This window comes from Suncus etruscus, chromosome 6, assembly GCF_024139225.1.
Source record: "Suncus etruscus isolate mSunEtr1 chromosome 6, mSunEtr1.pri.cur, whole genome shotgun sequence".
Classification (NCBI taxonomy): domain Eukaryota; kingdom Metazoa; phylum Chordata; class Mammalia; order Eulipotyphla; family Soricidae; genus Suncus; species Suncus etruscus.
The window spans coordinates 8,316,098-8,342,079 of NC_064853.1; the positions used below are offsets into that span (position 1 = coordinate 8,316,098).

The 25,982-nt window shown below is 44.7% G+C and overlaps 1 protein-coding gene and 1 non-coding gene across 2 annotated transcripts in view; both read left to right on the forward strand.

Annotated features, from left to right (window-relative positions):
* Positions 1 to 2,056: 2,056 nt before the first annotated feature.
* ANKRD13C (ankyrin repeat domain 13C) overlaps positions 2,057 to 25,982 on the forward strand; it is an 82,603-nt gene continuing 58,677 nt past the window's right edge. Inside the window, exon 1 of the mRNA XM_049775328.1 lies at positions 2,057 to 2,438. Coding sequence (XP_049631285.1) covers positions 2,057 to 2,438 — 382 coding nt within the window. The remainder of the gene's footprint in view (positions 2,439 to 25,982) is intronic.
* On the forward strand, positions 10,301 to 10,409 carry LOC126013065 (U6 spliceosomal RNA). The gene has a single exon (XR_007497399.1). It is a non-coding gene; the product is annotated as a U6 spliceosomal RNA (small nuclear RNA).

The following is a 25,982-nucleotide window of genomic DNA, read 5'->3' on the forward strand; positions in this document are numbered from 1 at the left end:
GAAGGGGTGCATGCATGTCTCTATTTTCCCAAGACTTTCTGAAAGCCAGACTGACATAGTCTTGATCATTTAAAATGGGGTGGAGATTGCCAGGGATCTGCCCAGCCCTAGCAATTCCAGTTTCACAAGTTGCCTCCCTGCAGCCCTATCCTGCCTTCCTTCTGACCCTGGCCCCAAATTCAACCAACCAAAGTAGAAAGGCTGTGTGAAGAGCTTGTTCTGCAGCCACCTTCCATTCTTGAAAGGGTTGACCTTCCAACGAAAAAGTGGCCCTCACTCACTCGCACCCTGCAGCTCCACCACCTCTTATGCTGGCTAACTCCAGTAGCTCCCAAGAAGTCAGCACCCAGTTGAGTGGGGGCCAGAGCGATAGCACAGCGGCACACAGCAACCCACTCAGGATGGACAGTGGTTCGAATCCCGGCCTCCACATATGGTCCCCCCAAGCCTGCTAGGGGAGAGAGGTGATTTCTTTCTGCTTTCTTCCTTCCTTCCTTCCTTCCTTCCTTCCTTCCTTCCTTCCTTCCTTCCTTTCTTCTTTCCTTCCTTCCTTCCTTCCTTCCTTTCTCTCTCTCTCTTTCTTTCTCTCTCTCTCTCTCTTTCTTCTTTCTTTCTTTCTTTCTTTCTTTCTTTCTTTCTTTCTTTCTTTCTTTCTTTCTTTCTTTCCTCTCTCTCTCTCTCTCTCTTTCCTTCCTCCCTTCCTTCTTCCCTTCCTTCCTTCCTTCCTTCCTTCCTTCCTTCCTTCCTTCCTTCCTTCCTTCCTTCCTTCCTTTCTTTTTTCTTTTTTTTGATTTTGGGCCACACCCGGTAGTGCTCAGGGGTTACTCCTGGCTATCTGCTCAGAAATAGTTCCTGGCAGGCACGGGGGAACCACATGGGACGTCGGGATTCGAACCAACCACCTTAGGTCCTGGGTCGGCTGGCCCCAAGGGAGGTGATTTCTAAGCACAGAGCCAGGAGTAACCCCTGAGCTCCACTGGGTGTGACTCTCTACCAAAAAAGAAGGTCTGGAGAGATAGCATGGAGATAGGGCGTTTGCCTTGCATGCAGAAGGACGGTGGTTCAAATCCTGGCCTCCCATATGGGTTCCCCCCAAGCTTGCCAGGGGAGGGAGGTGATTACTGAACAGAGTCAGGAGTAAACCCCTGTGCACCAATGGATATGATCCCCCAAAAATTAAGAAAAAGGGGGTCTGGAGAGATAGCATGGAGGTAGGGCATTTGCCATATATGCGGAAGGAAGGTGGTTCGAATCCTGGCCTCCCATATGGTCTTGTGCAAGCCTACCAGGGGGGTGATTTCTGAGCACAGAGCGAGGAGTAAACTCCTGAACACCACTGGGTGTGACCCCCCCCCAAAGAAATAATAAAAAAAAAAAAGCTGTTCAGTAAATGTTTCTGGAGCATCCGGGGCCTCATGGGGCATCCCAGGCCCCAACGCAGTGACGTCACTTCCGGTGCGCGGGCCGGTGTGCAGAGGTCCGGAAGTGGTGGTGGTGGTGGAGCGCGTCGAGAAAGGCCCCATTCATCCATCAGTCAGGACGATGACGAGGCTTCGGAGGCAGAAGTTCCCGTCAGCGGCGGCGCAGCCGTCGCCCGGAAGTTGGCACCGCAGCCTGAGGGCGGACACTCACTAGGCCTGAAGAGAAGGCGCTTCCATTCCCGCGAAGCCGCTTCCGGAAGAGACGAGAAGAGAAGGCGCGAGAGAGAGCACGAGGGGCGGTGGAAGACGCGCGTGCGCCTGCGCGCTGGCGGCTCTCGCGACTTCTCGTCTTTTCTCGCGAGATTCCCGAACCGGCCCCTTCTCGTTTGTGTTTGTTTTTTTTTTTTTCCTCCTCCCGCGAAGTCTCGCGAGAGCGGCCCCAGGCAAGATGGCCGTGCCCTGTTTTGGGGCGTGAAGCGGCGGGCGGCGACGCGCGTCGGCTCGGTCCGTCCGTCCGTCCGTCCGTCCGTGCGTCCGTCCGTCCGTGTCCGCGGGAGATGCGCCGGTCCCGGGCTCGGGGGCGCGCCGGGAGTTGATGCTGCGCCGCGCGCGCCGGGCCCCCGCTCCGAGCGGCGATGACCGGGGAGAAGCTGCGCTCGCTGCGGCGGGAGCGCAAGCCCAGCAAGGAGGAGGACGGCGGCCTGCTGGAGCCCGGCGAGGACGAGGCGGCGGCGGCCCTGGGCGGCGGCGGCGGCCCCTTCACCCCCGGCGGCAAGGCGGCCCGGCCCGGGCCCCGGCTCTTCGGCCACCAGCACCCGCGCCTGCCGCTCAAGACGGCGCCGCCCGCCGCCCCCGGCCCCGGCCCGGCCCCCGCCGCCAGCCCCAGCCCCGGCCCCGGCCCCGGCCTCGGCCCCGCCGAGCTCTGCTACCCCGTGCACGAGTGCGTCTTCAAGGGGGACGTGCGGCGCCTGTCCTCGCTCATCCGCACGCACAACATCGGCCAGAAGGACACGCACGGTGAGGCGCGCTCCTCGCACCCCCCTCCTCGGCCCCAAGCGGGGGGCCCGTGCCTCTCCGGCGGCCCCCTCCTCCTGCCCCCAAGGGGTCTGTCTCCCTCTTTCCCCGAAGCCCAGCCTGCGGGGATTCGCAGATACCCCCCCCCCCATTCCTTCTCCAGCAGACCCCGTTCTCCTTCCCCCAAGGGCTCTCTCTCCCTCTTTCCCCGAAGCCCAGCCTGCGGGAATTCGCAGGTACACCCCCCCCCCCCATGTTATTCTCCTACCCCCCTCCTCCTTTCCCAAAAGGGGTCTGTCTCCCTCTTTCCCTGAAAACCACCCTGCGGGGATTCTCAGATACCCCCCATTTTATTCTCCTACCCCCCATTCCTTTTCCAGCAGACCCCCTTCTCCTTCCCCCAAGGGGTCTGTCTCCCTCTTTCCCTGAAACCCAGCCTGCGGGGATTCTCAGATACCCCCCATTTTTACTCTCCTACCCCCCCATTCCTTTTCCAGCAGACCCCCTCCTCCTGCCCCCAAGGGCTCTGTCTCCCTCTTTTTCTGAAAACCACCCTGCGGGGATTCTAAGATATTCCCCTTTTATTCTCCTACCCCCCCTTCCCCTTCCCCCAAAGGGATCCGTCTCCTTCTTTCACTGAAACCCAGCCTGCGGGGATTCTCTAAAACACCCCCATTTTATTCTCCTACCCCCCTCGGTCCTTCCCCCAAAGGGGTCTGTCTCCCTCTTTCCCTGAAAACCAGCCTGCGGGAATTCGCAGATACTCCCCATTTTATTCTCCTACCCTCTATTCCTTTCTCAGCAGACCCCTTTCTCCTTTCCCAAAAGGGGTCTGTCTCCCTCTTTCCCTGAAACCCAGCCTACGCAGATTCCCAGGTAACCCCCATTTTTATTCTCCTACCCCCCTCGCTCCTTCCCCAAAAGGGGTCTGTCTCTTTTCCTGAAAACCACCCTGCGGGAATTCTCAGATACCCCCCATTTTTACTCTCCTACCCCCCCATTCCTTTTCCAGCAGACCCCCTTCTCCTTCCCTAAAAGGGGTCTGTTTTCTTCTCTCTCTGAAACCCAGCCTGCGGGGATTCTCAGATATCCCCCATTCCTTTTCCTGCAGACCCCCTTCTCCTTCCCCAAAAGGGGTCTGTCTCCCTCTTTCCCTGAAATCCAGCCTGCGGGGATTCTCAGATACCCCCCATTTTACTCTCCTACCCCCCATTTTCCAGCAGACCCACTTCTCCTTCCCCAAAAGGGGTCTGTCTCCTCCTCTCTCTGAAACCCAGCCTGCGGGAATTCCCAGGTTTCCCCCCTTGACTTCCTTCTCCCCATTCTTTCTCCAGCAAATCCCCTTTCCTTCCCTAAAAGAGGGTCTTGTCATCCTCTCCCCCTAAAACCCAGCCTGCGGGGATTCCCAGGTACCCCCTTTATTTCCTCCCCCACATGCCTCCCTCTCACCATAAAACCCAGCCTATGGGGATTTCCAGGTGCCCCCCCCCCCCTTTTCCCCTCTTCTCCCCATTCTTTCTCCAGCAGACCCCTTCTTCCCTAAAAGGGGTTTGTCTCCCTCTCCCCCTAAAACCCAGCTTGTGAGGATCCCCAGGTCTCCCCCTTTTTTTTCTCTTCCCTCCATTCCTTCTCCTGCAGACCCCTTCTCCTTCCCTAAAAGGGGTCTGCCCCCCTCTTTCCTAAAACCCAACCTGCAGGTGTCCCCAGGCTCCCCCCTTTATTCCCCCACATTCCTTCTCCAGCAGACCCATCTCCTCCTCCTCCTCCTCCTCCTCCTCCTCACCTCACCTCCCCTCCTTACCCCCAACATCCAAGCCAGGTTGCCCTTTCTGTCTGCCTGCCTGCCTGCCTGCCTGCCTGCCTGCACTGGACAGTTTCGTCCATCCGAGCATGCCATGTTCAAGGGGATGATTGGTGCCAAGGAGAGTTTTCTGCTGTGTCCACTGCTCACTTGGCCTTTGGGGACCTGATTTGTCTTTACACTTTTTTTATTTTTTTTGGTTTTGGGGTCACACCCCGCTGCGCTCAGGGGTTACTTCTAGCTCTTTGCTCAGAAATCGCTCCTGGCAGGCTCAGAGGACCATATGGGATGCCGGGATTCGAACAACCGTCCTGCATGCAAGGCAAATGCCCTACCTCCATGCTGTGTGTTTTTGAGACAGGTGGACCTCCCAACACACACACATCTCCTCCGCTTTGTAGGTGTTCAGCTCTCCTTCAACTTGGTCTTTATTTACACCCTTTTGCTACTGACTTTTTTTTTTCTTTGCACCTCGATTGGCCATTGCTGTGTAGTTACAGAGAAGCTGCCCACCTGCCCAGTTAGCTTGGAGATTCTGGCCACCCTTGGAGACTGGTTGTCATTTCTACCTGCCACCGGCTTTTAGAAAAAAAGTTGACCGAGGGAACTGGCCTTTGCTTTTAAGAAAGAATGCATCAAAAAGAAAGAAAGAAAGAAAGAAAGAAAAGGGGGCCGGGCGGTGGCGCTAAAGGTAAGGTGCCTGCCTTGCCTGCGCTAGCCTTGGACGGACCGCGGTTCGATCCCCGGTGTCCCATATGGTCCCCCAAGCCAGGAGCAACTTCTGAGCACATAGCCAGGAGTAACCCCTGAGCGTTACCGGGTGTGGCCCAAAAAACCAAAAAAAAAGAAAGAGAGAGAGAGAGAGAACGCAATGCTGATAGTAATTGTCATTTTGATGACTAAAAACTATTATGATTTTTCGTAATAACTACTTGTTGGCCTGTTTATGATTTGCCATTCAAGGACTGTATTTCTATCTTTAGATTTCTCAAGACATCAATGGAAAACAATGTTGACTGAGTTAATTTTTAAGCTAAGATAAATTTATTAATGAGAGCTAATGTGAGCACTGGTATTTTAAAAGTTTAATAAATCATTTTAATAGTAGTTGGCAAATATAACTGATAGCTTTCCTTTTGGTTGACTACATTAGTCCTAGAAACAGTGTATTCAGCAATACATTATTCCTGTGTATACAATGGTTTGCTCAAATAATATAAAACACTAATAAATTATTTGCCTAAGGATACACACCTCTGATTCCATTGGAGTTTAGGCTTATCTGAAATAAAGGCAAAAGTTAAGATAGAAAAAAATAAATGAGGTTTCATTTGATGGCACAACTAGCTACGCGTTCTGAATTTTATTTTAAACTCCTCTAAAAAGTTCGTTTTTTTTTATTCCTACATTTGATTTATTACTGTAGTTGCACTAAACATAATGCTATTTGTTGATGGTATTTATAAACTAACCGTTTGGGAAACAGTTTTTTTTTTTTTTTTTTTTTTTTTTTTATTTTTGGGCCACACCCTGTGACGCTCAGGGGTTACTCCTGGCTATGCGCTCAGAAGTTGCTCCTGGCTTCTTGGGGGACCATATGGGACGCCGGGGGATCGAACCGCGGTCCGTCCTGTCCTAGGCTAGCGCAGGCAAGGCAGGCACCTTACCTCCAGCGCCACCGCCCGGCCCCTGGGAAACAGTTTTTAGTGAGATGTGTTAGGATACATTGTTAGGAAATTTTTAGATTTGATTTTCATTCTGAGGATGTTAGTCTGAAAATGTTTAATGACAAACTGTTGAAGTGATTTTATTGGTTCATCACTGAAGATACTGAATTGTAGTTATTGTGCCTTATATGTCTATATGTAGATATACGTATTAAACAGTGTATATGTAACCAATGATTCATTTAATTGGAAAGTTTCTATTGAAGGTGCTGTTTCTTTAATTCCTTTTAATCTGACTGCATAGCTTTCTTATTACTGTCATTCTTGGTATTTTTTACTCACCTGAGCCTTCATTTGCATTTTTAGAACATACCTCCTTTCAGATTGCAAAAGAAAGATGCCTTTTGAATTCCTTCAAACAAGTCATGCATTTGGGGTGTTATGACATGATCAGTGCATAGCAGAGCTGTATGGTCATGCCATTTCATATCACGTGGCTGATTACGGTAGAGATTCCTTTCACAATATAATGATTACTGTCATCATCACAGATATGATTTATTTCGTGTCAGCACTATGCTAAGCATATGTGTGCATTATCATATTTAATGTTCACAAGAACCCTGCAAAGCTTGTAGTTTTATCCTTATATAGGAGAGAAAGTAACGCCTAGAGATGGCTGCTGAGTTTGCATAGTTAAACTGGGAATACAGCCTTCAAAACAACCACGAGATTTTTTTTGTGAATATTTTTGTTCTCATGAGCCACTGCATTGAAAATAAAGTCTATCACGTATAAGTGACATTTAATAGCAGCCATTAATCTCTACTTTAGTAGCTCTGTGGAGACTTTCTGCCTTTGGACAGCTTACAGAATTTTATTTTCTCTTGTGTTTTTTTCTTTCTGCTTTTCAGAGCCCATCCCTCTCATTTATTCTCTTCTTTTTAATGAACTGGCTCAGTAAATTGAGCGACCTTGTTTACATGATAGCCCTTTAGATAGTTGACAAGAGCTATCATGTTCTCTGTGTCAAGTTCTCAGATGACATGGATTGTAAAGGGCTTGGAATGATCCTCGAATCATAGAAAAATGCACGGACACATGAAATGAAACAGTGAAAATCCAAATGATTGTATTTCAGCAAATCTACAGTTTGTTAACTTGTCCCTTGGAGAGTAGTGCCCACAAATAATTTTAGTGTTTGAGCTATTATAATAGCTTCATAAGCAAAGATGAAAAAAGAGATGGTTTTGCCTCTGAGCCATACAGATTTAGCAATATGTGCAATTAAAAGGCAGACATTTAATAATACAGTGCAAGGATATGTTGTTTTTTGATAATTTTTGATACTAGTTTTCTCAAGTGCTTGCCTTTTTCATTTATCTTCTGTTGCATTTATTTTTCAATACTTGATAAGATCTTTTTACTTTTTGAATACTTTATATCTGGTTACTTTTTTTTGCCCCCCCCCCCCCCCCTCCTTTTTGTTTTTCGGTGGCCATATCTGGCTGTGCTCAGAGTTTACTCCTGGCTCCTTGCCTAGTAATCACTTCTGGCAGGATTCGGGGGATCGTATCAGATGCTGGGGTTTGAATAATGAATGTTACTTTTTAAGTACCTTTAAATTGAGAATACAGAAGACAAATCTCATCAACAAGTCTTGATGGCACTTCCTGTTAAACTTGTAATTTTTTTCACTTGAACTGAATTAAATTTCCTTAGATGTCAAACGTGTAGACATTAGTAAGAAGTTCTGAGGTGCCAGTGATGGAAATCCTCGATATATGGATTGCTCAAACCAGCCGCAGCCTTTCTTAGAGGTGACAATGTTCTGGTCTATTCTGAAAGATTTGATCATTTCTACTCCCATTGCTTTTATTGCCCGGCACTCGATGAACCATTTTGTTGGTGCACAGAGAATTTTCATTTTTACCAAGGTGTATGGCAATCTTGAAGCTGTCTCATACTCTTTTTTTTTTTTTTTTTTTTTTTGTGGTTTTTGGGTCACACCCGGCAGTGCTCAGGGGTTATTCCTGGCTCCAGGCTCAGAAATTGCTCCTGGCAGGCACGGGGGACCATATGGGGCGCCGGGATTCGAACCAATGACCTCCTGCATGAAAGGCAAACGCCTTACCTTCATGCTATCTCTCCGGCCCTGTCTCATACTCTTAATAGAGATTTCAAATTGGGAAATTTGGTGGAGTCCTAATGAAGTAAGTGGTTTACGTGTAACATCCCTGCTGGTGGTTGAAGATGTTTTCCTCAGACAGAATTTTAAAGAATCTTAATTTCAGGAGGATTAAGACTTTATATTTGAGAATTGAGATAGTATGATTACGTGGTGACTGCTGGTATGTTTATTTTGATTTACTCTATATAGATCTTTAACCCTTCCTAAGATATTTATTCCTCAGGTACTCTTTCTCTCTGCTTTTTTGTTACTAAATATTTATGATGAGTGATAGAAGAACAATGTATAATATGCCTAAAAAGAGACCATTTAAGGCTAAACTGCATGCAATAAAGAAATTCTGAACTAAGACTCAAGTGAATAGTATCAGCTGATACAGTTAGGGAAGCAGATTTTTTTTTTTTTTTTGGTCACACCTGGCTCCATGCTCAGAAATCGCTCCTGGCAGGCTTGGGGGACCATATGGGATGCCGGGATTCAAACCAATGACCTTCTGCATGAAAGGCAAAAGCCTTACCTCCATGCTATCTCTCTGGCCCCGGAAGCAAATCTTTTAAAGCACATTAGAATGTTCTGTACGTATTTGTTCTTTTTCTATTTGTTTTCCTTTTGTAGTGATTCTGAACTGTGTTTTTCTAAGGCAGACTTTAATTTTTCGCAGGTTGGGAAAAAGTGGTTTCTTAAGCCCCAGTGTAAGCACCTGGACTCGTGAATTCTGTGATCTAACCTGCTGATGTGCAGAGGACCCTCTAGGTGTAATCAGTCTCCCTTGTTTACCTCCTGCAGAGTGGGAACTGACATTCTCCATGGCATCATTAGCACCATAGTATATGACATCCCACTTGTTTACTCTGGTGAGATGAATTCCTCTCTATTCTACAGAGCTGCTTCTGTGAGAGAGCAGTGTGTGTGTGTGTGTGTGTGTGTGTGTGTGTGTGTGTGTGTCTCTAGGGTGAGAACTCAAAGGACCAAAGTGCTTGCTTGGCCTCGGGAGGCTCCACTTTGGATCCCCAACACTGCATGGTCTCTCAGGCACTGCCGGATGTTGTTCTGGGAGCCCTGGTACTGCCAGGACCAAATTGCACCTCATCAGCTGGTCTCAGGACCGAATGAACATTCGTGACCACCAACCAGTTCTCCTTTCTTGTCCTGTACTGAGCTACCATAGAATCAGGAATTCTGACCTTCTAACTTGGATAAAAAGGAAATAGAAGTGAGCAGTTCTTGGCGATTGTGTCTGGCCATCCTCAGATTAGAGTGTCTGGAACACCCGTTACGATCTCCTTTAATGCAATGTATAGTTGAATTCTCAGGCTGTTTTAGATTCTAGGAATGAGTATAGTTCCTCAAAAAGTGACTAGGGCCAAGCAGACAGACACTGTTCCTATTCATATCTCATTTATTTCTTTCCGGAAAAGGTTGAACGTTAGGTTAATACAAGACTGACACATGTTAAAGGAATCTAGGATGAAAGGGCCAAAGTCTTCTGATGGTTGATTCTGAATAATGTGTCAGGATGCGTGAGGTTTAATGTTTTGGTTTGAGTTTTCTTGAGAATCTATTTTAGCTTGTTGAAATCCCCTGAAATTACCCACAAAAGCAAAATGTTGAATATGACCTGAGTTTGAGACCTTTTTCTACAAACTGGTTTTGTTTTGTTTGTTTGTTTGCTTTGAGGCCACATCCAGTGATGCTAAGGGGTTACTCCTGGCTATGCACTCAGAAATCACTCCTGGCTTGGGGGACCACATGGAATGCTGGGGATTGAACCCAGGTACATCCTGGGTCAGCTGCATGCAAGACAGACACCCTACCGCAGCGCTATTGCTCTAGCCCCTACAAACTGTTTTTTATGCGCTTATTCTAGCTACATAAATAAACTCTTCAGTCAGTTCACATATATGACTCATAGGGCTTTATGGACTCAAAAGGGAGGCCAAACTTGTCTCAACTGCCATTCAGCAGAAGGTAGTATTTTTGAGCCTTAGTTTGCGCTTCAGTGTTGGTCTTGTCTGATGCTTGAAACGTGCAGCTGTTCGTCTGTGGAGGGGTCAGTGGATCTGACTGCCTTACATCTCACCCTTAGTTGTTGGCACAATTCACATTAGTGTCTTGTCATCTTGGCTGCAGATGTGTTATCGGTTTTGCTAGTGCAACGGTCTTCAGACACTGGTCCATGGACCAGTTGCTCATCTGTAGGTTAGAGACAACGTTAAAAAGCAGTGGTCTATACTAAAATTGGAACGATACAGAGAAGATTAGCATGGCCCCTGCGCAAGGATGACACGCAAATTCGTGAAGCATTCCATATTTAAAAAAAAAAAGCAGTGGTCTACCACCACGGTTCTGTCATTGCGGGTCCCTGGGCCAGTGTGCAGGCTGGGCCAGCTCACAGGTACAAAAGGTGCTAGTGTCCGCTTGCTGTTATTCAGCACAGTATTCAAAGCCAGTCAAAGCCCCTGCACTGCCTTGCGTAACTGAAACATGAAGTCCTTTGGTTGGCTTTTCTAGAGGAATCCAGTGGAGACCTGCATTCTCCAGCAGTGAAATGCTCTTGGAGGGTAAGAGCAGGTGTTAGTATTCATCTAATGGTGCTTAATGGTCAGTTTTCTCCATTTGTCAGTCATTTGGTCTTACAGAGTTGGGGTGATTGTAGTAAACAGTGGCCCAGTCCCTCTTCTCTTCTTGTGAAGCTTCCATGGCAGTGGGGAAAGTTGGACAAGAGTCCACATGAGGACTGAGAGGTAATGCTACATGCAGAGTTTAATAGAATGGGATGAGGTTGGAGAGTGCTGGAGCACAGGGGCTGAGAGCTAGTAATTATGCTCTCACCAAGAGAAATTTAAATAGCTACCTAAAGAAGACTTGGGAGACAGTATCCGGCAGAACAGAATCAGGTGGAAAATAGCGGGCATAAAAGGACCCTGTTCTTGAAGGAATCAGAAAAAGACCAGAGCGACTGGAGGGGGTGGCAGGAAGTGGCAGGAGGTAGCTTTTTTTCTAAAGGGTAAGTGAGGGCATGTCGGACTTGTGTAGACTGTTGTGAAGGGTTTTTGCTTTTACACTGAGCAACATAAGAAGCAATTAGAGGGTTTTGAGCGAAGGAATGACATTCTGATTTTTAAAGGGCCTCTAGCTGCTAGATGAAGCAGAAAGCTGCGTGCTTAACAGACGATTGGACATGCTATTGATTGGGGGTAATTGTGGAAGTAATGAGAAAGAAGGTAGAGCTGACTAACAGTTGATGGATTGGTTTGAGAGGGGGGGGAGAGAGAGAAGAGAGAGGGGGGATGGGGATGGAGAGAAAAAGGGACAAAGTGAGGGAGGGATAGGGAATAGTATATTGTCATTTATGAGAAAAAGTGCAGAATTTCCCTTGCTTGGATAAAATTTGAAGGTATATGAACTGCTTTATGGTAACCAGTATCTGTAATTTTCGGCTTTGCTTTCTCTGGGGGAAATAAAAAATATTTAAACTATTTTTTTCTTTGTTTTTGGGTCACACCTGACAGAGCTCAGGGGTTACTCCTGGCTCTACGCTCAGAAATCGCTCCTGGCAGGCTCGGGGGACCATATGGGATGCTGGGATTCGAACCACCATCCTTCTGCATGCAAGGCAAATGCACTACCTCCATGCTATCTCTCCGGCCCCTAAACTATTTTTGTAATAATACAGCGTCATTGCTTGACTTTTGTACTGTCTTGACATTTTGCTGTATTAGTGATGGGTAAAATTATTTTTTTTTTTTTGGTTTTTGGGCCACACCCGGTAACGCTCAGGGGTTACTCCTGGCTATGCGCTCAGAAGTTGCTCCTGGCTTGGGGGACCATATGGGACGCCGGGGGATCGAACCGCGGTCCGTCCAAGGCCAGCGCAGGCAAGGCAGGCACCTTACCTCTTGTGCCACCGCCCGGCCCCGTAAAATTATTTTTTGATATTTGGGCTATACTCAGCCATATTCAGGGTTTACTTCTGCCTCTGTTCAGGCATCACTCCTGATAGAGCTCAGGGGATCATATGAGATGCCAGGGATCAAACTGGGGTTGGCATGTGCAGGCAAACACCTTACTTGCTGTCTTATCACTTTGGCCCCAGTGATGGGTAAAATTCTTGGAACCTCAGTGTGAATCAAGGCAACTGTTCTAGATGATCCTCCCTCCCCCCTTCTGTGCCTCCTTTCATGTGTGATCATCCCCAAATTTCCTGAAAGCCTGGGTAAGAGGACAGACAGACAGACAGACTGAGAACGGGGCAGGAAACTGGTTATGAGGAGGCCTGTCTGCGGCTTCTTCTGAATCTTCTGGCTTTGGGAGAGCTATGGAAATTGCCAACAGGAACTGGAATAGACATACGCAAAGAGAATTTATGATCCCACAATCTGCCCAAAGACAGACCTCCCCCATCCCCCAGATAGATGAAACGACTGGTCCAGAATGGAGGCAGAAGGCTGCTCTGTTTCAGACAGGCACCCCAGGCCAGGTAGTGAGTGGAATGGCATAGTTTCCCCTCCCCCACACACACACACACACTACACACACACACACACACACACACACACACACACACACACACACTCCTAAGCATTTTTTCTTTTTTGTTTTTTTGGGCCACACCCGTTTGATGCTCAGGGGTTACTCCTAGCTAAGCACTCAGAAATTGCCCTTGGCTTGGGGGATCTAACCGTGGTCCTTCCTTGGCTAGCACTTGCAAGGCAGACACCTTACCTCTAGCACCACCTCTCCAGCCCCAGCAGTTTTTTTTCTTTGCTTGGTTTTCCAATAAAGCCTCTCCCTTGGTCAGCCTGTTTGAGTAATCTGTTGTGTCAGACAACAGCCTGCCCCTGTCCATAACAAATGGAGCCTGAAGAGGGGGCTCCCTTTCCTCCCCCCTCCTCAGGCCTCAGCTCTGCAGCTACTGTGCTGGTGTCTCAGGGTGCTCAGAGATAGGCTTCCCGGCCAAGTGGATCAGGCCCCACTGCTGCCAGGGCCCTTTTGTCTCTGGGTCTCCTGAAGCGTGAGGGAGGGACTGTCCAGCGTGCCCTGACCTGGTCCTGGACAGAGGCTTGATTGTTCCTGCCTTTCTCCTTAGCCTCCTTATCCTGCCAGAGTTCCCTGCTCTTGGCCATGTTCCCTGCCTCCTCTACCTGTTTTCCTGCAGGACTTTGTTTGGTAGCATCTCCTCCCAAGCCTGAGGAGGTGGTTTGGGGCTTGGGGCCGGGGGTGTGGCTGGGGTCTGGAAATCTTACTTGGTTCAGACACTTGTTTGTGCCAAGGGCTGAGCTCCCATCTCCCCTTCCAGCAAACTCAGGGAAAAGACCCATCACTCCTGGACATCTCTATAAAGTCACCACTTTCATTTCTCTGTTCTTATTCTCTTTCCTGCACTATACCGTGGTGTGACCTCTGTTTCTCTCATTGATCCGCGCCCCCCTCTCCTTCCCCCAGCTTCTGGATCTTTGCAGGTGGGTGCCTTCCCAGTGACCTTCTTCCTGGCTGGGAAGAGACCCATGTCTCCCCAACTCAGAATTAATGGTGAAAATGCAGGGACTCATAGAACTTTTCCATGTCTGCTAGTTTCCAGTCATTGCTTTTGGGTCTGGGGGAAGGAAGGGGCTGGGGGAAGGAAAGTTCCCTACCATCCTGAGGTGAAATAATCCTCAGGGAAGACACATCATCTGCTCCCACTAGTGTGTAGAGACACTGGTAAGGGTCTCCCCAACTTAAACTGTTACATTCAGCATGTACACACTGCAGAGGGCTTCTCCCTTCCAGGAAGTTGTGGGTCATTTCTAGCCTCTATCATAGAGGCACCAGGAGAATTTTTAGAGATGACTCTGTTGGGGAAATCATCGACTGAATTCTGCTTTATTCATTTTTTTTGGGGGGGGGCACAAATGATGCTCAGGGGTTACTCCTGGCTATGTGCTCAGAAATCGCTCCTGGCTTGGGGCACCATATCGGACTCCGTCCTCGCTTTATTCTTAACTCTAGTTAGTATCTCAAAAAGTGGACCAATCACTTTATCTCTATTATGACTAAATGGCTTGTAGGTCACTTGCTAGCAGTTTTAGGAATTTAATTGCCTTTGCCTTAGAATTTAATGTAGAATTTCAAAGGCAGCAGGGAGAAGTCAACCTAAATTTGGATTGGGGTCTACAAAAATGTTCAGATCTTCTCACTGTAAATTCATTTCTTCTTTTTGTTTCATTTAGTTTTGTATTTTGGGCCACATTCACTGGTACTCAGCAGTTTACTATTGGCTTTGCACTCAGAAATTACTCCTGTCAGGCTTGGAGGACCATATGGGATACCAGGGATTGAACCCAGGTTGGCCGCGTGCAAGGCAAACACCCTATCCATTGTATTATTGTTCTGTCCCTAAATTAATTTCTTTTTATTGGGGGAGGGGTTAGTATATTTGGCTATGTTCAGGACTTATTCTTGGCCCTCTGCTCAGAGATCCTTTCTGGAGGTGCTCAGGACTTGTGGTATTGAACAAAGGTTGGCAGTGTGTAAGGCAAGAACCTTACCAACTACTATTTCTCTGACCATTATTGTAGTAATAATTACTACTACTTGACTACTACTACTGCTACTGCTGCTGCTACTACTTTTGTTATCTTTCAGGATGGTTTTCAAGGAACCATGAGGCGCCTGAGATTGAATCTGGGCCTCCCACATCCTGTGCAAAGTATGTGTTCAGCCTGTTCTCCAGCTCTTAATTTAAATTTCCTTTTTTTTTAAATTTAAATTTCTTAATGGAAAAAATTAAAAAGAGTGGGAGGAGGAGAAATAATTAAAGAACCATCAGTTAGCCAACATGATTTTTAAAAAACTTGAGATAATATCTTCACAAAGATTATAACCCTTGTAGTAGTTCCAAAAATACCTCTTAAGGTTTTGTGGCTTCTAGGGACATTCATTCGAGAGTTTCCAAAACATTTGTGCACTAACTTCAAATACTTGACATTCCAAATATTTCTTTAAGCCAATTCATGTGTTGGAAACCCCTTAGAAAAAGCTAAGAGATCACACTTTATGTTTCTTTTTAATGTTATTTGCCATTTGCACAACTTCATTACTATGCCTTAGCACACTTTACATTTTATTTTGTTTTGTTTTGTTTTGTTTTTTGCTTTGGTTTTTGGGTCACACCTAGCAGTCCTCAGGGGTTACTCCTGGCTCTAAGCTCAGAAATCGCCCCCGGCAGGCACAGGGGACCATATGGGATGCCGGGATTCGAACCACTGTCCTTCTGCATGAAAGGCAAACGCCTTACCTCCATGCTATCTCTCCGGCCCCCTACATTTTTTTTAATGTTTGTATATTTGAATTACACTCAGGGCTGCTTAGGGGCTCTAGGTCAAAACTAATGTTGCCCGGGTGTCCATGGAGTGCTGGGACTTGACATTGGGTTTTCTGTGTAAGTCATGGACTCCAGCCCTGTGACCTGTCTCCCTAGCCTAGCCCAGTTTTAAAAAAAAAGTTAATCTGGATGATTTTGATAAGTTAAAAAGAATTAATTCTTTAGTTTGAAACATCCATGTCTCTAAAGTTATAAAATTGAGTATAACAGTCCCCCCCCCAATTGTTGTTTATTGTCTGACTTGTTATCTAACACGGAAAGTTGGGCCATACGAGGTGTTTTAGTTAAGTTGGAATTGCTTGTGCTAACTTCACCCAGGAATGTTAGTATGAAATACGCAGGTCAGTAACTTAGCCAAAAAAGGTAAAAGATTAAGCTAGATGAAAGAAATCTCTAACCTGATATTTTTAATGACTTGAAATTTTAGAACTTTGTGATGGGCTAGAGCAACAAAAGGGGCGATGAATCTTCATGAGGGAAAGGAAGGAAGGAATTCTATTTTAAAGTGAAAGTGGATGGTCTGTGAATCGGATTAAAGGGCATAGGACAGACTGAAAGAGTCTTAAAGAATTGTGTAAAAGGTTTGTGAGAAATCGTAGGAAAAGAAACCTGATGGTCAAATTGGTTTAAATCTGATGAATTCTTATAACTATTTTGTAATTAAGCTTCAGTGTCTAATATGTTTTAGTAAGTCAGATTTTTAGTATTTTTTTTTTTTTTTATTTTGTGTGTGGCTTTTGGGTCACACCTGGCAGTGCTCAGGGGTTACTCCTGGCTCCATGCTCAGAAATTGCTTCTAGTAGGCACGGGGGACCATATGGGACTCCGGGATTCGAACCGATGACCTTCTGCATGAAAGGCAAACACCTTACCTCCATGCTATCTCTCTGGCCCCAGATTTTTAGTTTTTGTCAAAAGGATGAAAGTAAAATGGTGATCAGACTGAATTGTTAAGTAGCTTGCTTAGTAAGTGGAAGGTATATGTTGTAACTTAATATATTAATAATTAGTATATTAGCTTAATGTATTTGTATCACTTTAACCATCAGGTCTTTAAGTAAACTGTACCTTGGTTTTAAAAGGCTCTGTTGATGTATTTACAGTTGGTTTTGGGAATGGGGTTGTTGGGGTCTGAAATCGCACCCAGAGTCTCACACACGCAAGTCCAACGCTCTACTTCTGAGTAGCCTTAGCCTTAGCCTTAGCCTTAGCCTCTTGCAGTTTTCAGGTCTTTGCCCCTTTGGTTAAATGGGCAATTGAGTATTGCTTTATCAGAACCTGTGCATTTTTGTACTTGTGGCAAAACTTGCCGGAAATCAAGATTTCTAAATAAACTTAGTTAATGGGAAAGTGACTATGGAAGTCTTAGAAGAGCTCCTAAGGCATTCCATAATTATTTGCTCCCCTTATGGAAAGGGAAATACATATGGATTAGGTCTGTTTAGTTTACTAAAGCTTTATGAAGTGCCACACAGGCATGTTTAACATTTTTAACATATATGTAAATAGCCATGTGGCTATTCTAAAATTATATAGTACTGATGAAGAACCCAGGTCTGGATATTTTAGGAAATTGTTTGTCATAAAGTTGCACAAACTTCTTTACCAATTATGTTATAATAGGATCGTTAATTTTGAGCCTGCTAAAGCTTTTTGCCACTTACAGAAGTGTTTTATCGCATTGTTCTCAGAGAAATCTGCAGGAAAAAAAATAAACTTTGACAAATACTGCAGAATGCAGTTTTATCCTGAAACTGAAAAGAATTGTAGCTTCTGGATAGATTGGGCACTTAAAAATTGCAGGAGATCAAGATTTTTTTCACCCAGGACTAAATAGAATATTGAAAGTGGATACAGTTTTTAGATTTTTTTTTTTTTGGGGGGCCATACCCGGCGTTGTTTAGGAATTACTTCTGGCTATCTGCTCAGAAATAGCTCCTGGCTGGCATGGGGGACCATATGGGACAACAGGATTTGAACCAACCGCCTTAGGTCCTGGATCGGCTGCTTGCAAGGCAAACACTGCTGTGCTATCTCTCCGGCCCCTAGATTTTTTTTTTTTTTTTTTTTTTTTTTGGTTTTTTGGGTCACACCAGGCAGTGCTCAGGGGTTATTCCTGGCTCCAGGCTCAGAAATTGCTCCTGGCAGGCATGGGGGACCATATGGGACGCCGGGATTCGAACCGATGACCTCCTGCATGAAAGGCAAACGCTTTACCTTCATGCTATCTCTCCGGCCCCAGATTTTTTTTTTTATGGTTTGAAACTATTTTACTTTTTGCGACTTAAAAACTTTATCTTTTTAACTATGACTTGCATACTTGATAAATTGCATGTAATTGTGAGTAAAACTGGTCTATTTTTCCTTTTTCCAGACAGATCTTTATGCCTCCATGGCATTATGTTTGTTTGCATAAATTCAGCAAGAAATTCTCTGTAGTAAGAGTTTCTGTTGCTTCCTTTGACTTAGCTATTAGTGCCCCAGAGGCCCTGATTTGAGAAACTTTCCGTTCTGCTCTGGGAAGAAGCCAGTCAGTGGGACCTCTTAGTGTCCTAAACCAGTGTTCTACCTGTTAGGAATCTGCTTCTAATACAGAAAGGAAAACACAGAAGCAGAAGTTGTCTACAGGACCCTAAAGCTCTTTTCCAGGGAAATGGAAAGTACCATAATTACTTTCTCTCCTTAGTACATTAAAGCTTTATGGAAAGTGTCACAGAGGATGGATGCATGTATCACAGAGAGGGCATTAACAAAGTGTTGTCATCGTAACAGTAATGAATAAATTTGGAATGTCTTTCAGTTACTTGGGTGTTTTTTAATATTTTCCATTATCGGTATATAGTTTTCAGAATATATAAGTCTTAGACCATTCTCCATATCTTTGATTTTAATACAGCAGCTCATCTATCCCTCAGCTATTTGATTCTATTTTGAATTGTCTAGAATATTAAATATATTTTGAGGAGCTGGAATGATAGTACAGTGAGTTGGGCGCTTGTTTTGCACACTGCCAGCCCGGGTTCGATCCCCAGCACCTCGTAGGGTCGCCTACGAACTACAAGGAGTGATCCTGACCACAAAGCAAGGAATAATTCCTGAACTCCCCTGGATGTTGTCCAAAAACCAAAATGAGCAAACAGAAATAAACTTTGAAAAGCAGGTTCAAAATACCAGTTTGTACTTTTACCTTCAGAGTTTAGGGCTGGGTTTTGAGTAGAATTATGCTATTGGATGAAGTGAGGAGAAACGAATGGCAGTTTGCTTGTCCTTTACCCTTTAGCTTTGAGTATATCTTCATTCCAGGATTGATGAGCAGGAAGTAAGGTATTTGAGTGAAAGATGTTTACTGTAAAAGAAGTGTCATTAAGCATGTCCTAAAAATATTGTTAATAGCCGCAAAATAAAAAATTTAGAAAATAATTGCTTTGTTTTCTTTTGGTAATCATATAAATCAGAATTGTTCCTAGCCAGATACTGGCTTGTAAAATTAACAGTAGTACTCTAGCAGATTGACTATTGTGATAGTTCTGAAAAACAATATTCAAAGAAGTGTCTTATCTGTAAAAGGTGAGTTTAAATAACTATTCCAAGAAAGGAAACACTATCACAGAAAAAGCCTGACAATGAGCCTTGAAACCAGTAGTACCATGAGTAAGTCTAAATAAGGGTTAGCAGATATGATTATAATTTTGGGGAAAAAACCCCCAAAACTGAAGACCTTTGTGTAAGCATTTTAAAAGGTGACATTGGATGGGGCCACAGTGATAGTACAGTGGTTAGGGCATTTGCCGTGGCACATGACCTATCCAGGTTCAATCTCTGGCATCCCATAAGTCCCCCAAACCTGCCAAGAGTGATTCCTAAGCACAGAGTCAGATAAAACCCCAGAGTGCTACTGGGTGTGGCTCCCAAATAAAATACAACAACAATAATGAAGCAAAAAAACACATTGGATCAGAAAAAATCTAGGTCACTGATTAAATGAAACAAAAATGGGGCATGGAGGGTTGGAGCGGTAGCGCAGTGGTAGTGTTTGCCTTGTACGCAGCTGAACCATGACAGACATTGGTTCCTTCCCTGGCGTCCCATATGTTTCCCCAATCCAGGAGCAACTTCTGAGTACATAGCCAGGAGTAACCCCTGACCGTCACCTTCCAGAAATATGGGCATAGAGAATAAATAAAAGGAGCACCCATGTTTCTTGTAAAAGGAATCAAAAATATTTTCCTGGAACTTCGTTATCTAAATATGGCTTTTAAATTGCTTGTTAAAAATTTGTTAGTCTCTTAAATGGACTTTAAAGTATATCTATTTACATTTTATATAATGTAGAAGAGACATTATTCTATAAACCAGATAATCAAAAAGGGTTGGGGAGGTGCTCAAAGGTCTGGAGCACAAGCTCTACACGAGGAAGCCCCAAACTCTATCCCTGATACCACATGGTTCCTTGAACTTGGGTATCACTCTTTGAAAAAGAACATAAGAGGGGCCGGAGAGATAGCTTGGAGGTAGGGTGCTTGCCTTGCATGCAGAAGGACGGTGGTTTGAATCCTGACATCCCATATGGTCCCCCGAGCCTGCCAGGAGCGATTTCTGAGTGTAGAGCCAGGAGTAACCCCTGAGCGCTGCTGGGTGTGACCCAACCCCCCCCCAAAAGCCATAAGAAAAATGAAAGCACTTTAAATATAGAAATATCCTGAGGTTTTATTATTGTATATATGAGTAACATATTGCAGTTCAGTTAATGATAGAAAAGTCACTGTAAGCCAGCATCCCAATTCTATTTATTGAGTCCTTTAACTGAAAATGATAGGATTGGTGGGCAATATTATGCCCAGATCTACTGTAGTAATGATTTTTTTTAAGAATCGTAGCTTTGCCTTCATGTAGAGCTTCATTCTTTCTACTGCAGTACTTGAGTTTATGTCTGTTTTCCTTTTTTCTGTGGTGGGTAGGCCCATTGCACACCATACTCATGGGATACGCCTGGCTTGATACTTGGGGTCACTTCAGGTCTTGTCACATACATTGATGTATGTATCCCTCTGTGCTGTGCTCTCTCTTCAATCCAAAATAGAATTTAATAAAAAAAAAAACCCAAAACCAATAGTTTGGGCTAGAGCTGTGGCACAAGCGGTAGGGCATTTGCTTGTATGTGCTAACCCAGGACGAATTGCGGTTCAGTCCCCTAATGTCTCATATGGTTCCACCCCCCACCCCCAGAGCCAGGAGAGATTTCTGAGCGCAAAGCCAGAAGTAACCCCTAACGTCACTGGGTGTGGCCCAAAAACAAAAATAATTTTTTTGCTGTGCTGGGAATCAACCCTAGAACCTCATACATGCTTGATATTCAACCATGAGTGCTCCCCTGATCCTGCACTTGAAGTTTTATGTGGGATTATTCTCTGCGGTTGGAATTCTTAGTATTATTAGTTAAACCAGTGTCACCATTGGTTTTGTTCCTTTCTCCCTCCCTATCATCACTGTTCTTTTGATGATCACAGCATCCTCCCCAGTTTTGACAACCAAAAATGTGGCTGACGGAAATTTAAAAATTTAAAAAAAATCGGAAATTGAGCTTCCATTGATCCAGCTATACATCTCCTAGGGATATACCGTATTTGCCGGCATATAAGACGACTGGTCGTATAAGACGACCCCCTAATTTTGCAGTTAAAACATAGGTTTAGGCCTATATTCGCTGTATCAGACTGAACGTTCCTGTGCTGTATGTGCTGCATGTGTCTGTGCTCATGTCCCAGAGTGAGCCAATCACAACAAGCAAAGGTCCAAAGGTTCTACTCTCATAGACGTCCTCTCTGACTCTGGCCAATCAGCAGGTTTTTTACAGTGTAGATTTGGGTCCAGAACATTGTCTAATTTGCATGCATAAAAGCCTGCTTGGATTGGCTGAGTTAGAGAGGCGGTCCGAGCAGCCTTCAGTGATTGGTGCAGAACAGTGTCTAATTTGCATGCATAAAAGCCTGCTTGGATTGGCTGAGTTAGCGAGGCGGTTCGAGCAGCCTTGCAGTGATTGGTGCAGGATTGAGTTGGAAAATTCGTTTTGTGGCAATATTCAGACAATTTTCGTTTAGCGGCATATTGAAACATTTTTCGGGATATACTCGGCGTATAAGACGACCCCCGATTTTCGGTTGAATTTTTTTTTTGTTTCAAAAGTCATCTTATACGCTGGAAAATATGGTACCCTAGGAACAGAAAAACACAATACAAAAAATGCTTTCTGCACACCTATATTCATTGCAGCACTATTTACAATAGCCAGACTCTGGAAACAACCAAGATGCCTGATAATAGATGAGTGGCTAAAGAAACTGTGGTACATCTACACAATAAAATACTATGCAACTGTCAGAAGAGATGAAGTCACGAAATTTTCTATACATCGATACTACAGATACTCCTTGCTTAACGACCAAGTTCCGTTTCACAGACTTGGTTGTTAAGCAAATTGGTCGTTAAGTGAGGAACAGCATGTACTGTATACAGTAATACAGTATATGCATAGTGTTGGTGTACCTATCAACACATAGTACTTGACAATACAGTATTCTGAATAAGTAAAATAACAAAGATCAAACTGAAAACTTCCACTTGTTTTAATTTGCATAGGTTGTATAATTTACACACAGTGCTGCAATGAACAATAAGTTAGTAAAGCAGCAAAAACCACAATATACTGTAGAGTGTACAAGATGGAAAAAGGATATTTAAAATAAAATAAAATAACAGTGAGGAGATGGTTGTAAGTGCGAGCGTTCGCTAAACAGGTAGGTTGTTAAGCGAGGAGTATCTGTATTACGCTGAGTGAAATAAGTCAGGGAGAGAGATAGACACAAAATAGTCTCACTCATCTGTGGGATTTAAGAAAAATAAAAGGCATTGTTGTAATAACACCCAGAGACAGTAGAGTGGTGGGGCTGGAAGGACCAGCCCACGATAGGAAGCTTACCACAAAAAGTGATGAGTTCAGTTAGAGAAGTAACTACAGAACAACTATCATGACAGTGGTAGTGAGAGAAATAGAATGCCTGTCTTGAATACAAATGGGAGGGGGAGGGGGAGGAGGGAGATGGGAGGCATTGGTGGTGGAAATGTTGCACTGGCAAAGGGGCGTGTTCATTTTTTAATAACTGAAACCCAACTACAACCATGTTTGTAATTATGATGCTTAAATAAAGATATTATTTAATTAAAAAACCCAAAAATGTGGCTGATAGCTTCATTTCCCTGGCAGGTTAAATTGCCCTTGATTAAGAATCACTGATCTGGGGCCGGTGAGGTGGCGCTAGAGGTAAGGTGTCTGCCTTGCAAGCGCCAGCCAAGGAAGGACCGCAGTTCGATCCCCCGGCATCCCATATGGTCCCCCTAAACCAGGGGCAATTTCTGAGCGCTTAGCCAGGAGTGACCCCTGAGCATCAAATGGGTGTGGCCCGAAAAACAAAAACAAAAAAATAATCACTGATCTGTGTGTAGAGTATGTGTGACCCTATCCTTAAAAACCCTTAAAAAAGGATTTGTTAGGTAGAGAGTAAGAGAAAATATAACCCAAACAAAACACTAACAGAGACTAAGTTCCTGAAAGGTAAGGAAAGAACTTTCACAGACATATCTTAAAAAGAGGGTAAAAATTGGAAATTTGGGGGCCGGAGAGATAGCATGTAAGGCATTTCCCTTGCATGCAGAAGGACAGTGGTTTGAATCCTGGCATCCCATATGGTCCCCTCAGCCTGTCAGGAGCGATTTCTGAACATAGAGCCAGGAGTAACCTCTGAGCGCTGCTGGGTGTGACCCAAAAACCAAAACCAAAACAAAAAACAAAAAAACAAAAAAAGGATATTTGATTGTTGGGTGAATGGTAAGTAAAAGTATGACAAGTTTAATAAAATTGAATTTGAATAAAAGGATGAATTTGAGATCATGATTTAAGTGCAAAGAGAAGGGTTATTTTTTGATGGAAACTCTGCTGATTAGTGCACATAAAATGATCCCAGTGTGCACCAAGTAGAATTTTTGCTTCTAGTAATAGTGGACACTTAAAACTAGTCTTCTGGGCCGGAGAGATGTGTATGCAGCCAACACAGGACGGATCCAGGTTCGAATCCCGGTACCCAGATGGTTCCTTGAGCCTGCCAGGGTTGATTTCTAAGTGCATAGCCAGGAGTAACCCCTGAGCACTGCTGGGTGTGGCCCAAACTCCCCCCCCCCCCAAAAAAAAAAGCAAAAGTAGTCTTCGGATGCAGAAAAAAAGTATTTAATTTTAATGGCATTGGAGTTCTGGTGAGGTTGATCTTTCAATACCTGACAAGACTTGGATATCTGAATATGTAATTGTAGCATTTTAGGTTCTAACCCTCTGTATGGGGATTGTCTCCCAGTGTTCAGGCGGCTTTGGGTCTCCTCCCTACTGATGTGGCCAATTAGGTCTGCGGGTTCAGTGCAAGGTCCTGAAGATGTGGGTTGCTTTGTGATGCCAGAGATTACTCAGACCACTGCAGGTGCTTGCAGGGCTATAAGGGCCACACCCTGCAGTGCCTGATCAGAGACCTCTAGGGCTCTACCCAGTGATGCTGTACAGCCCACATGGGGCTGGGATTGGACCCCTGTCTCCTGTATGCGAGACATGCACTTTAATTTCTCGACACTCTCTAGTCTTGGATCTTTTGTAATCCCAGAAGTGACTGAGAGACTAAACAGCACATTTGACAGTCTTACTAGGCTAAGGATAGCAGCTGGAGAGCAGGGCCAGGTATGGGATATCTCTTAAGCCTCCTGTTTTTTTGGCCCTGGAACTGGAAGAATAAGGGTGAACTGAGAGCCAGCTCTGAATCAGATTGTATACACAGTTTTGAATTAGTTACAAGGGCCGGTGGGGAGGGTGGGGGGGAGGGGATTAATCCCTGGATTTGTTGATCCTAGAGTCTTGTATCCTAGTCACATGCCAGAAGCAAATGAAAATTTCTGGAGGATTTATTTCTGAACTGTCACATTTTTATGTAAATAATTAAATATACTCAGCTTGTAATTTAGGATGGTTTGCATTATGAGGTATCTGAATAAATGAGACTCAAGAGTAACTAATAGGAAATAAATGATCAGAATTTTAATATAATTATTTTTAGACAGAGACTTGAAATAATGTTTTGTTTTGGGACCATACGCAGCAATGCTCAGGTTACTCCTGGCTCTGCTCAGAAATTGCTCCTGGCAGGCTTGGGGGACCATATGGGATGCTGGGGTCGAGCCCAGGTCAGTCCCGGGTTGGCCATGTGCTAGGTGAATGCCCTATAGCTGTGCTATATCACTCTGGCTCCTTGAAATAATGTTTTTTTTTTTTTTTTGGTTTTTGTGCCACACCCGTTTGACGCTCAGGGGTTACTCCTGGCTATGTGCTCAGAAATCGCCCCTGGCTTGGGGGGACCATATGGGACGCCGGGGGATCGAACCTCGGTCCGTTCATTGGCTAGCGCTTGTACGGCAGACACCTTACCTCTAGCGCCACCTTCCCGGCCCTGAAATAATGTTTTATGTTCTTAAGAAAGAGGAATCATTGAATATTTTATTAAGAACTGTATATTTTTAGAAAATGAGATCTGGGGCTGGAGAGATAGTACAGCAGGTTGGGTGCTTTTTTTCTTGTGATTAAACTGGGTTCAGTCCCCAGCACCTCATACAGTCACTCCAACCCAGGCCAGGAGTGATTTGTCTGAGTGCAGAGCCAGGCGTAAACCCAGAGGACCATTAAATGTGGACAAAAACAAAACAAAATTACAACCACATATTTGAAAATGTCTCAATAATTCTCAGATGGACAAATAAAACAATTGAAATTAAATGCTAAATACAATTTAGATTGGGGAATACTAAATTGAAGAATAGATATGAAGAAAATAGAATGAAATAGAAATAAACAGAAGGGTAAAAGAATTTTAAATGAATCCTAGGTGAGAGATAGGGAGGGACTAAAGTAATAGTTGAAGAGGCAATTGCTGAAATTTTTCCAAAATAATGAAAGACTTCAATTCAGAGACTCCAGAAATTTAATTAAAGCAGACTAAAGGAATCTGTAGTAGATAGAGTAAACTGATTAAAAAAAATCAATGAAAATGACCTTAATACAGCCAGAATATTTTTAGAGGAACAGTAAAAAGACAGCTGATTTCTCAATGAAAAAGGAAACAGAGCCTGCGGTGACTGGCAAAAAGTGCCTTTCTTGAAGTGTGAGCACACTGACTGTTATCTCGGTCCCCCATGAAATCTCTGGAGCACTGCAGCTCTGTTTTTGTGAGCACCATAGCTACAAGTGTGTGATCTCTTAAGAGCAACACAATCTGACATTAGCTCAGTGAACTCTACAACCAGAAATGCTTGTGCACTGTGACCAAAAAATGTGAATCTTGGGAAGCATGTGTGTAAGTATCACAGTTTCAAGTGTGTAACCCTTGGTGAGTACCATGGTTAAATGTGTGGACACGGGGCCAGAGAGATAGCATAGAGG